The 14,037-nt window shown below is 34.5% G+C and overlaps 1 protein-coding gene across 6 annotated transcripts in view; it reads left to right on the forward strand.

Annotated features, from left to right (window-relative positions):
- Positions 1-14,037, forward strand: part of PCDH15 (protocadherin related 15) — a gene marked incomplete at both ends in the record, with an annotated part of 722,972 nt that overhangs the window by 133,480 nt on the left and 575,455 nt on the right. For 4 of the 6 annotated variants that reach the window (XM_082633165.1, XM_082633166.1, XM_082633163.1 and 1 more), the window contains one exon: positions 3,550-3,615. In XM_082633165.1, coding sequence (XP_082489291.1) covers positions 3,550-3,615 — 66 coding nt within the window. Of the gene's footprint in view, positions 1-3,019; positions 3,035-3,549; positions 3,616-14,037 lie in introns of all 6 variants that reach the window. The other 2 variants (XM_082633167.1, XM_082633164.1) reach the window with 1 other exon arrangement.

Here is a 14,037-nt window from a genome sequence, read left to right on the forward strand (position 1 = left end):
AGAGCAGGATCACCCAGCCCCCAAATTGCTTTCTAGTTTTCACTTTGATCTCCATTTGGATATTTTGCATACATGATACATCCTGGTTACTCCATCCAAAATTACTTTTTTTCAAGACAGTTCTGAACATACTTGTCATTAAAAATATTTCTGTGCATTTCAAAACTAATTATACTTTCATGAACACATCATTCCAAAGCAAACACTTAGGCTGTTGTGAACAATGTTATTAATAGATTACTTTTATGTATCTGACTAACCTCTCTTCATTAGTGTTTGAGTCAAAAATTTTTAATCATTTTTGTTTTGATTCAGAATAAAGAAAGTTTGTTGGTTGGGTGTGAAAAATATCTTATTGTGGGGTTTTGGAAGCTGCTAAAAGAATAAAGCTGAGTGAAAGTCATCTAAAGGGGTCTGACTGGGAGGAACTGTAGCTGCACCTATATTCCTGGGCTGTTTCTGTTGGTGAGGACATAAGGAGAACGGTGACTTCTGAGCAGCACTCATGGAGGAATATTCAACGAGAGACTGCAGCTGGGCTGACTGCAGTTCAGAAAAATTCAACAAACATCCTTTCAGGATCAACTCTAGTCTGATTCTGAGGTTACTTAGATATATAAATGTGACACAGACTTGGTCTGAAAGAGCTTTTATGAGAAGAAAATACTAATATATTTTTTATGAAGTAATTTTTCCAGTGGAATACAGTGTATATTGAAGGAATGCAGAGAAGAGGCATTTAATCTAGACAACAAGGAAGATTTTCTAGAAGATGTGATTCCTTGCCAGGTTCTTGAAAGAGAAACAGAAGTTAACCAGGGGTAGAAGATGAGGAAGGGCATTTTGGCAGATGGCACAGCAAACTTGGTTTGTTGTGGCTAAAGAATGAACTGAGATTGGGAAGGGTAAGGGAGGGAGGTAGGGCTGGAATATGGGGAGTCATACTTGACTTAGATGTGTAGAAAAAGTCTACCCATAAATGTAATAGTAACCAAATGGTGAGAGGTTTTTGTATATGTATGCCTAGCTTTCTCCTTCTTTCCTTTCCCTGTATCCTGCCTGCCTATAAAGTTATTGATTAAATATCTATGCCTCTATCAATATTCACATGCAGATTCACCACACTTTTTCTCTACTTTGCAGCTATGAGGATCTTAACTAAGGCAGTGGCCTCATATATAAATATTATGTGTATATATATATATATATATATATATATATATATATATATTATATGGAGGGAGGGAGGGAGAAAGAGAAGGAGAGTGAGGAGAGAGAAAATAGTATTGAAAGGTAACTACTCTTTGAAATACAAACAGAAGTCATGTTGGTAATCCAAGAATTGCATCTTGTAAGAACTGGTCATGTTTCCTTTATTCTTTCCACAGATTGCCTCTGCCTTCTTGTGTATCCCATTTCCACTCCCAGCAGGCATTCTCTGTATTTTAATCGTTTGTGTTGTTAATGAATTTATTAAAGAACTGACTCACATAGACCACACTGTGCCATACCTATGTGGTTGTTTATGAGTCTTTTATCTGATGACTCAGATCCATGACGAAAGAACTTGTTGGTTTTTAATTCCCATGTTCAGCACGTAGTAAGTTATCTACAAATTTGACTGAATAATTTTTGAATGCATAGATGAATAAAAAATTAGATGAACAAAGTATTATGAGAACATGGAAGTAACAGATAAATTCTGACTGGGGAAATAGACAAGTTTTCATGGAATAGGTGAAATCTAGTTCTACCAACAGAAGCAGAGACTAGCCAGGCAGGAGTAGAGGCAGAAATGAATTTAGGTGACAAAACTTCCTTAATAATGTGAGATACGTTCTAGCAAGAGTAAGGGCTCTGATGTGACTGAAGGGCACAGTGCTTAATTCTAAGTAAACAATGTTAAGACCATGACATCCTTTGAATGATATTCGAAGATAATTTTCTTCACTCCAAAGGAAACTTAAGTTCTTTGTGCAGAGAAGTACCATTATTTTACCTTTGATTTGGGTGCATAAAATAATTCTCGTGAAATTAATAAATGAATGCAGAATGAGAACAAAGCTTCTAGGAGATCAGTGAGGAAACCACTGCAAGAGTAGAGGTGACAAATAGTGAGGAGCTGTGCTATGTCAGGGGGTATAGGAAGGAGAGGATGAAGTGTAATGCAATATTTTAGATCTAAAAATGCTGTGACCTGAAACTCCTTGAATACTGACCAGGATGAAGAGAGAAAAACTGGAGATTTCTGATATTTTAAGCTTCATATGGGAGAGCACATATCTTACAATATAGAACAATGCTTGCCAAAGCCTTTTTTATTCATGCCCATGTACATAATAGCAGAATTTTAATAGATAAATAGTAAACCTTGAAATCATCTTCCAAATAGCACACATACTTGGATGGCTTTAAGCCAGTTTATGTTGCAGTCACAGGACTGTGCCATGTACATTTAACTGTGTGACACAGCCCTATCAGGCTGACCGAGTACCTCCTGGGGGGGTGCTTTATGACTCAGAAGTGTACTTTTGACATCTTCCAGGCAAAACCTTCATATTTTAATTATCATGGATGTTATAGCTCATGATACTATTTATATGTTCATTATCATGAGATACTTCGGTATTAGCATTGTTTGAAATAACAAATTAATCACTACTGATTGACAGGCACTATTCTTATGGTTTGTTCAACACAGGGATAATAGACAATTCATAAATAATTTTATTTACATTTTCATAAGACACATAGGTGTACTGTATGTTCGAGTTGATCTATAATTTTTAAGATGTTAATGACATATATTATCAAGTTAACTTGTTACTACTGTGTTAGAATTACAAAAATCTAAGGATTTTATATATTTCATTTCCAGAAATCATTAGGTGATGTATCTGTTATTGTATAATGCTATTTATGTCTTTAAATCCTCGCTAAATATATACATGTATTCTTTCTTCCTTTCTTTCATTTTTCTGATCTGCTTCCATTGATGACTCTATACTTTTGACTCCAGACTGGCAATATGAGGGTAAGATGACAAAAATAAAATCTCAAACAACCTCATGAACATTGCTTGTCTGTCTTTGTTTTATATTCTTTAGAACATTATTAAAGATCTATTCACTCTTTTTAATTAGATCCTTTATTACAATTAAAGTTCAATCATGTTTGTTTCTGTTGTGATGCTTTAATTACAATTTATCCTTGTTAATCATCCCTTTATGTTGTTTTTATGGGTTAAATTACCATCCTTTTATCTCTGTCCTGAAGGACCTCTGCTCTCCAGTGGTCTCTGCTGGTGTTTTCCAGTAAGATTTGAACAGTTTCATGGCATACAAAGTATCTTTGTTACGATGTGGTAAGGAATCTATATAGCTCTTACAAGAATTTTTTAAAAATAAAAAATTGTTAAAAGAAATGATGCAAATTAATTTGATTGTAGGATTTTTCTTTTTAAATATCAATATACATCTCAATGAATTTAATCTCAGGGTGAGTGCTCCTGCAGTAGCTACTTCTTAATTTGTCTTGTTTTCTCTTTAGATTGCAAACTAGCTAGGGGGGGACCGCCAGCCACCATAGTTGCCATTGATGAAGAGAGTCGGAATGGTGAGTAAGCCATGTGTTTTAAAAGTGACCTAATCTAAGAGGGATTTCTCATTTCAAACCTAGATTTGATATGTGTGGAAGTACTAAATGAAAGCTTCAAAGCAAATCCACTGACAGTTCATCTTTAATTTCTCCCCTGTATGAGTTTAAATTAGGACATTAACTGGAAATACTTTATTTGGATTACATTATGAGAGACTTAATGAATAGAAATGTTTAGTTTTGATTGCAGAGAAGTCATCTGATTCACAATCAGTCTAAGAATGCATCTAGATACTGGCTAGAACTTTTCTTTGTCAATAGGTAGAGTTGATTATCACACATACTGTTATCTAGTGTATTTCTCCAAAAGAAATGGACCACAAGGTAATCTCTGCACTGCTAATTTAAATTTGCTACAATCTGGTAAGGATTAAGATCCATAATCTATTAGACATGGTGATTTAAGAATAGTTACTAGGGGGACTTCCCTGGTGGTCCAGTGGTTAAGACTTTGCCTTCCAATGCAAGGGGTGTGGGTTTGATTCCTGGTCACAGAGCTAAGATCCCACATGCCTCGTGGTCAAAAAAACCAAAAAAACATAAAACAGAAGCAATATTGTAAGAAATTCAATAAGGACTTTTAAAATGGTCCACATGAAAAAAAATCTTAAAAAAATAAATAGTTACTAGGAAAACAAAGTGCTTGGGAACAGAAAACTGACAAAAGGTCTAGAGCAGAGGAGGAAATCTGAATTTTCACTCAGTCTGCCATAATCAACAACTAATTCCTAATTTATATTACAATCTTCAAAAATTTAATTTTCCTTAACAAAAAATTGGCATTTTTGTTCCCCAACACTCTCTTAGTCTCTCTAAACTTTACAGATATTTAGAGATTCTCCTCCTCTATTAGGTAACAGTAAAGTGGAAATCCCTTGAGTCTTGGTTTCTATTTCAAACTATCTTAAAATGAGAATGTTCTGTGACTCATTTTGTCTACTAATTCTGTAACAGACTTTCCACTGGGTTTGATTTGTACTTTCTGTCTAGGCTCAACACTGTTTTGCCAGATTGATGTCTTTTTAAAAAAGAATGTCAAGTGGTTTATTGGAAAGTGACTTTTCCCTGAAATTCAACCTACGTGTATTTTGAAAATTTCTATAGTACACATAATACCTGTGTTGGTTCACTTTATCATGTATCAGTATTTATTATGCTTTACTAGAAACATTTATTTTACTTCTTAGAAGAATTGTCATAAATTTTTATTCTTGAACATATTTCACTTCCTTTGGAATCAGCCAAAAATGTCTACAACACTGCTGGCCTTTGTTTAAACAAATGTAAGTGTCTGTACTAAATTATAGAAATATAAAAATTACACGTTTTTTATTTTTAAAAAGTCCCTATTGAGCTTGAAAGAATATGAAGATAATGAGTTATTACGATGCATTTAAACAAATTAGAAATAAGTCCTATATGTATCTACAGAAAAATATATATATAAAAATACTATACCAGAAAAATTTCATCTCACATGTAAGATTATGGTTTATCATTAACTACTTTCCTGTCAACAAATCTGTTTTCTAACTGTCCTACAATAAAAAGATTGCTTTTTAACCAGAGACATAAAAATAAACGTGATAGAAAACCAATCTATATTTTCTCATTGTTCACCAATTCCCTTGAACATATAAGCTGAGCTGAACTAAAGCATTTAATTTTACTAAATAGTTGTTTTAACATGTAATTCTATATAGAGCTTATTTTGCCAACCAGATAATTATAGCCACAGTAATGATATTTTACCTTTCCTTGTGTTGATTAGATCCCACTTTTTAAAGGAGCTCAGGAAGTCTACAAAGATGTTGTCATATCAGTTCTGCATGATGGCATGTGGTGAAAGTTCAATATTTATATTTTAGAAGAATGTGACATGATGTAGTTGCTGTGCTCTTTAATTGGCATATTTTGTAGAAACTGCCAACTACTCAGAATGCTGCCAAGTTATTTGAGTGTCATCATAAGGAGTATAAATACCAATCTAGAGATTAAAGGTTTTACATTTCTCTTTCACATTAAATTTCTAAAAATATGGTGATCAAATGAACCTCTGCCAGATATTACAATGTAGTGTGCAATCATTCTTGCCTTAAAAGTCTAAAGGAAACAACCCATGAAAGTGTTTTCATATTTTTCTTTAGGTAATCTAAGAAACTTCCCAATACGACAGTTAATACTAGTCTGGCTCTTAAACTCTTGGTTTCTTTTTTCTTGCATCTTTTTAATTGGTAGTAATAAAACATGTGGGTATCCTATTTTACCAGAAAAATAAGCACCTATATTTAAATGTTCTGGGGCTTCATAAAAGTAAGGCATAGCAAATCCTTTATTAAGCCAAACTAGTAAGTTTGGGTTTCAACTTGCTTTGGCTTACTTTATTGATGTCTACAGCAGAACAATCTCCATTGCCAAATACATCCTCTACTATACTACTATAGTATAGCTTTTAAATAACTCGGGTATTTTTTTAACTCAGGTATTTTAAAATATATACTTAATTTTCTTATATAAGTCACTAAGGTACATTCATAGAATGTCCACTATTTGTCACATGCATCTGCATATTTCAAGATTTTTATACTCTGTGGGATGGAAATACTTCCTTTTTATGAATATATATGCTAAATTAATTTGCACATCTGTATATGTTTTAAAGAATTAAAAATTTAACAGGTAGAGATCCATAAACTTCTTTTTCACCCTGGGACCTGTTAGATTGTTCCTCTCCTTGGTCCTTGTCCTCAGTAGTATATTGATAACAGATTCATTATATCACCCTCGATCTGAACCTGGAGTTTATTTTCATCACAACTACCAGAAAATCAAGCTTATGTGGTAAGAACACAAAGTCAACCCATTAAGAGAATCACATTGGTTCCTGACCACCACCAGAAAGCTCTAGAACTAGTATGTAGAAAATGTTTAATGAGTATTTGCATTTAGAGAGGAGAATGTGTACCAAGCAACAGACTTAGATTATTTAAAATTATCCAAAATTTTTTTCCAGAAAAGCTTATGTATACACAAAAACCTGCACATGAACATTTACAGCAGCTTAATTCATAATTGCCCAAACTTGGAAGTAAGCAAGATGTCTTTAGTAAGTGAATAGATAAGTAAACTATGTACATCCAGACAAGTACAGACTAAAAACAAATGAGCTATCAAGAGCCATGAAAAGACATGGAGGAGACTTTGGTGCATTTTACTAAGTGAAAGAAGCCAAGCCAAAGGAAACATGTACTGTACAATTTCAACTATGACATTCTGGAAAAGATAAAAATATGGGAAAAATTAAAATATCAGTAGTTTCCAGGGGTGAGTTGGGGGAAGATAAGCAGAGCAAAGAGGATTTTTAGGGCAGTGAAAACACTCTGAATGATATTCTAAGGATGGATACATGTCATAATACATTTGTCCAAACCAATAGAATGTACAACACCAAAAGGAAACCTAAGGTAAACTGTGGACTTTGGCTGATTATGATGTGTCAATGTAGGTTCATCCTTGGTTAAAAAAAAAAAAAGTACCATTCGAGTGAATGATGTTGATAATGGGGAAAGCTATGCATGTCGGGGGGAAGGGGGCCAAGGGGTATATGGGAAAACTCTGTCTCCCTCTCCTTTTCACTGTGAACTTAAAACACTGCTCTAAAAAAAACTAAGTTTTAAAAAAATATTTCTGGAAATACATTTTTAGAATCACTGGACTCAGAGTTGCCTAATGGCATTCAGTCCTTACTGGAAGGAGTGAGGTCAGGAACAGTTACACTGGAACTATTTAAAGCTTGCCTCTGGGTGCCAGCCAAGTCAGGGCCCTGGCTGCTTTACAACAACTATGGAATGGCATTCAAAAAGACTTTGGAATGACTGGTTCAGACTAATTCTTAGAAACTGGGTAAATATATAGGCAGTGCTGAGTCAAGGGGACAAGAAAATGATTTGAAGTCATGGTTTGAACATACACCATAATTGTACAAAAATAAACAGGCTCAGATGCAAAAGGATATCACTATGTAGGTGAGAGATTAGGAGGCTCATCCTAAATGTTCTTTATGGATTTCCAGTTAAGATATTGTGGGCTCACAGCAAATTTGAGAGGTGAAAGATGATAGAGTGTCTTCACATTATGAAAGTAGCTGTCAACAGAGGATGCCACAGCTGATTCAATGAGAATGTGTCCTGGTCAGCGCACATGGCAGAACCAAGTGTGAACTGGGTTGAGTATTACAGACCCTCCTGTACTTCTAGGGAGGTAGAGGAGGTTATAGAAAGGAACAATGAATTCAGTTGGTCACTCCTTCTGTGGGGTTTCTCTGGCCCAAGCATGGAGCTAGGAGGGCGAAGGGAAGTTGATAGTTCATTAGAAACAATTATGTTGTTGAGGGGCATTTGCAAGTTGCTCATCATCATCCTTTTCCTTCTGTTGTCAAAAATCACTAAGCTTGGAAGAGTAGAAGATTAAAGTTTTATGTTGATGTTCTTCTTTCCTTATAGTTGCCAATTACATATCTTAGATTTATAGCAAGGGAGTTTGCCAAACTCTGCCTTACACACCTCCAAAGGGTTGCAAGTAGAGTTTCACATACTCTTAGTAAAACAGGTCTTGCACTCATGGAAAGAAAAGTCTTAAATAACCAATGTTTCTGTATGAATATTCCCAACGTTTAAACAAAGTGTAAAAAAAAAAAAAGTGTAATGTGGTTTTTTTTGGGTTTTTTTGGGGTTTTTTTTGTTTGTTTGTTTACATCCAAGGGTTCAGAACCCTCCCTTTTTGCCTATTTATCTTCATTCTTCTCTTTCATTCTCTAAAGAGAGCAAGGTCTAAACTGGCGGAAAATTTTTGCAAGAACAACTATAGTAGAATAAGAATAAACTCTGTAGAATACCTCATAGTAGAAGATGACTAGAACCCCAGATGAGAGACTGCACAAGATGCTGAGAAGAGAGGAAACTGAGAAACCAAGATGGCAAGTTATCAGGCAGACTGGATGACAATGTTCTATTGGGGTAAACTGAAAGTGGTTGAAGATGCCACCAAGAGGTTAAAGGTGCTAGAGAATATATAGTAGGTGGAAAAATGTTTCAATATAGTTGCCATGGACAGAGTCCTCAGCTCATGTAAATGTTTGAGAGAAATGTTATTAAAGATAGAAATCCTTATCTGGGCCTATTCTTAGGCCATGTTTCTTTCAATGTGTCAGGACAAAGATACAGCTTAAGATCTGGATTTAATTCTCTCTCAGTTCTATGATAACAATTCTGGTTATTTCAAATATGACATATAACAAAGGGTTGCCAACATAATTTACATATTAAATGAAACCTGAAGTATAGAACATGTTCTTAGATATTAAGCTTTTGAAAATTTGTACAGAGCTTTACTCATGAAAATAAAAGTGAGAGAGGGATCTAGTATATATGTCCCATGGGAGGGATAGTTCTAAGGATTTGGTTTTAAACAATTACTTTCTAAGGCACTTTTATCCTACCTCTATTCTGCATTGTTGCCTTATCACTAAGGTAAATAGTGTTTGTCTCTCTAGTGGTTTTCATCAACAAATCCTAGAATTCTATTTGAAACAATAATTTTTTTTTAAGAAAATGTATAGTCTGCTGCATAAAGCCTTATGAAACACAGCAACTCTAACAATAGAAGTTCTATACAGATGAAGGTAGATTAATAGATGACTGTACAAGCTTTTGAAGTATTAAGACTAAAACTTTGTTCGGGTTATACAAGATCATCCACATTGACATCAAGCAAATGACCTTTAGTGCAATATGAGAGGTTTTTTTTTTTCTGGATAAATGGGGAAAAATATATTCCCACTGTTCTATAATTTTATAACATCCAAACTTGATTCTTAACTGCCAAAATACTAAATATTTTTATAAGACATTAGTGGTCTTCTGGCTAGATTGCTGTGGATGTTGCATAGCCCCAAAATCATGATTACAAATTTCTTTGCTATTAGTGAAAGGCATACACATTGATGAGGAAATATAATTTTTCGTAAGCTTTGAAGAAGTTAAATGAAACTATCCAAAATACACTTGTCAATATTAGACCTAAATTGATGTAAAAAAATCATATCCAATTCCTCATGTATTTTAATCCTCTTATTACAGTGACTAAGACAATTGTCCTAGTAGAAAATAATTTGGCTCTGCTCATTACTGCTGGAGCTACATATTCAACGATGCATTCGCTTCTTTTCATTTGTGCCAAAGTATTATTTTATGAAAGGTCAGCAGCTGCAAAGTTCTGAAAATATAACTGTGAAATAAGTAAATTGAAAACTTTCTAAGCATTAGGGAAATAGGTTATCTATCTCAAGTTATCTAAAATTATATTGACATTTAATCATATTTCATTTTTTATATTCCTTTTCTCATTTGTTTAATCAATAGCACCTAGTATACAATGGTATTGCTGGATCTCATGAAATGATCATAAAATAAGGGACAGGAGAAGTACACAAAGCAGACAGAAGTCAAAAATTATACAAAGCAGACAGAAGTCAAAAAGGGAAGCAAGCTAGGGTGTTTCATACAAAGAAACAACTTTGTTCAAGATAGCGGCTCTCATTTACTGTTTAAGTTTCAGAATGCTAATGTTAATGATGATGAAAAGATTAACTTGTGCAAAGTAACACTTGGCTTCTAAGGAAATGAAAAACACACTTAAGAAAAGAACATTCTATTCTATTTTTCCTTTTTTTTTAAATCCTTTATTTTAATCTCATGTCTAATAGAAATAAATCTGAATAATATAGAATTAAATTATGCCACACATACACACACTTAATGCCAAGTGATGCTGTTATAATGAACCATTTTTCGGTAGAGAGAGTATCTAAATCTTGTCACTAGGGCAGACAATTGAAGCTAGTATTGGTTTCATCTGTATAGACTATTGGAAGATGGACCATGGGCCTTGATGGGCAATAAGAATGGGCCATGTGCTGCAAGAAATGAAGACCTATTAGGTTCTCTCTACTCGTAACCACGTAAAAAGAAACCTTCAATTTTTCTCCAGAATAGGAAATTCTGTGTATTAAAGATAAGTCATTCTAATTTAAATTGTTATTCCTTTTATTAGCCAAACAAAATACATCTGTGTGGCTCCTGTGGCCTGCAAGCCACCAATATTTTGACTCCTAATTTAGGCAACAAAGATGAGAGAAGTGTATGGTGGAAAGGACATCCATAAGATGACATTGTTTGGGGAAGGGCGTGAAGGGAATTTGCTTTGAGCTTTCTTTGCATATCCAGCACACTGTTTACACTTATGTTGTATAATTTGAGTTTAGTTGAGGAGTGAGTCTGATGGAAGTTTAGGAGCTCAGGGATGGGAGAAACACCAAAGTTCAATTGCTTGTTTTAACATCAAGCTCCTGGAGATTCTGTCTGCAACTGCTCTTTCTTTCTTTTTTTTTTTTTTTTTTTTTTTTTTTTTTTTTTGCTGTACGCCGGGCCTCTCACCGTTGTGGCCTCTCCCGTTGTGGAGCACAGGCTCCGGACGCGCAGGCTCAGAGGCCATGGCTCACAGGCCCAGCCGCTCCGCGGCATGTGGGATCTTCCCGGACCGGGGCACGAACCCGTGTCCCCTGCGTCAGCAGGCGGACTCCCACCACTGCGCCACCAGGGAAGCCCTGCAACTGCTCTTTCTTATGCATGATCTTAGATTCCACTCTTACCCTGTCCCCAATGACTCTTTCCCCAATTCCTGTTTATCATGAGTGGTTTTTCACTTCTGTTCCTCATGATTCAATATTGGCTGCTAGATTATTGATCTTTGTTGTCAGGCACCAAAGTATGACTTTTCTGTTAGGACACTGGAAATCTGAAATGGAAATCTGAAATGGACCACTACTGTCACTTTTGACTATAGTAATCAACAGTGTAAATGTTCTCAGCAGTCACTGAATGAGAACCATAACCCTCAGATGATTTGAAACTGTTCTCAGACTTAAAATACCTCCTACAGAAGTTTTCAAAACAAAGGTTCAAATGCCACATATTTCCACCTGGAATTGCTAATGTAATTCAACTAAATATGCTTAAGTGTGCCATATGGATTAACGAATATGAAAATACTTGGTATCCCTTCATCTATTGCTACTTCATGAAACTGAAAGATGCACTAAAGCTAGATTTTGTATTCACATCAGATGGTATAATTTCAGTAAATAGTATATATTTATTCCTTAGGATAAAAATGAATCTCTTAACTGTACTCAATAATAAAAGTTTTGTGGAATTGTCATAGCTACATACCATTAAAGTACACTCAGCTTGGTTAAAATACAAATGGGTTTATTTAAGTAGAATATGGAGATATAATATATTGTAGTGTTCCTTTTAACCTACCCAAACCACTTGCCACTGATGACCACAGGCAAGGTTTTTTTGTTTGTGTGGTTTTTTTGTTTGTTTAGTATCAGTCCTCATTTTTGTTTTCTAGATTCTGAGTTTTGTCTAACAGTAATTCTTAATTCAAGTCTCAAGTGCTGGCTGCTTAGCACAGAACTCTTTATTAACTCAGGACCCCTCAGAAACAAAGTTCTTTTCATTATAAGAGCATTAAACAATCTCCTTTTACCTGTTCTTTTGCTTTTGCTGGTATATTTTCCTTGTTTGTCTGCCTCCAAAAATTTACAAGTCTACGAAACGGTGATTTGAATTGTCAGACCTGTGTGTAGTTGAGAGAGTTGCTTCTTAAAATGGTTTTGAGTAGGAAAGGAATAGCTACTAGTTAAGGTATACTAGAAAATCTAGAAAAAAAAAAAAAGAAAAAACCAATGCCCTCCTGGTGGCAGAAGCAGGACCTCTAGGGAAAAAAATAAAGGAGACCAAGACAACAGGGAGTGATAGGCAAGTGGGGAGGCAGTGGTGCTCTCTCAGGTGTCTGTCTAAGGAGACCACATTTGAGCAGCGCCCTGACCAAAAATGACTAAAGATGTGAGCCACGCACTTAGCTGGGATATTTACATTTCAGACAGGAAAATTAAAATTCAAAGGCTACAAGGAAAAATATCGTTGGTCAGTTTAAGGTACGGCAAAAGAAATTGGCTGGAGAAAATGAGTGATAACAAGTGTGGCTGAAGCAGAGAAGACGGATGTTGATTGAATATATGTAAACTACTCAAAATGTTTTTGGTTTGCCAACAAATCAGTTGATAGTGAACTATAGGTTGCTAGATCAAATCACTAAGGATAGTTCTCCTTCCTGTCCCTCACTCAATATCTTAGTTTAGATACTTCAAAATTTGAATAGGCAACTGGGTGTGTATGTATTTATAATCTCAGATAATTTTACGCTTTAAAAAATCTGTCTGCTAAAAAAGATCAGAAAATACATTAATTTGCTCAGTTTGGCTTGATGGTATCACTCCCTCATTTAACACATAATAGAGGATTACTGCAACCATTCCAAAGGTAAACGTGAATATGATAGGTACATAAATACTGAGTGTCTGAAAGTTTGATAGTGTGGTACCATCAAAATTATAACCAGAGATCTTTGTTATATTACATTGTCTTCAAAACACCATTAATATAAAAGGGAAGATTCAGTGCTAGTGGAGTCACATTTCAGAAAAATATTTTTAAAACAGTTCACTTTGCTTAATAACATGATCATCTTTATAGGAGCATGTTTTGGTGAAAATGCTGAATAACGAGCTTTGTTTTATCTTAATCTTTAGGACAGGCAGGATGTGGGCATTATTAGTAAGGAACTAGCAACCTATCAATCTCTACAGGATTCATTTACTATCCTTAGGAGTGTTTTTTTAGGGTTGTGAGGACTTTTATAGACAAGAGTCAGACTAAATGTTAGACGTGAATTAACAGAGTGAATAATTTAAATGCTACCTTTGAAAAATTGTCCCAAGACTTAGAAAGAATTTGATTCCTTTGTAGTGAATAAGCTTTATGGAACAATGTTCAAAGCAAAACTTCTCATTCTAATTTTGTATTACTAATGACCAGTTAATACCTCTACATTTCCATCCTGTAATGATTAGCAAGTATGAAAGTGAACGTTTTATTTATATTATTTGCACATTCTTTCAACATCTTGAATTTTGATGTCTCTCAAATGTTCTACAGTGAATAGATTCTTGTCAGTTAATACCATTTGTTTTTTGAAATCTATTATATATCCCAAAAGAAAATTATTTCAGTTTGATTTTAGTTTGTTTCAAAATGTCACCTAAGTCTCACAAAATATTTTCTCTGTATTTTTTCATTCTCCAGCATAGGCTACTTCCTTCTTTTATTTTTTCATTTAGTTGAAGCAAAACAAGTAAACAGACACTTGACTTTGAGTAGACTAAAAGCAATTTGAAATTGAATAAACTATCTT

The sequence above is a fragment of the Mesoplodon mirus genome (assembly GCF_964341445.2).
Source record: "Mesoplodon mirus genome assembly, chromosome: 2".
Classification (NCBI taxonomy): domain Eukaryota; kingdom Metazoa; phylum Chordata; class Mammalia; order Artiodactyla; family Ziphiidae; genus Mesoplodon; species Mesoplodon mirus.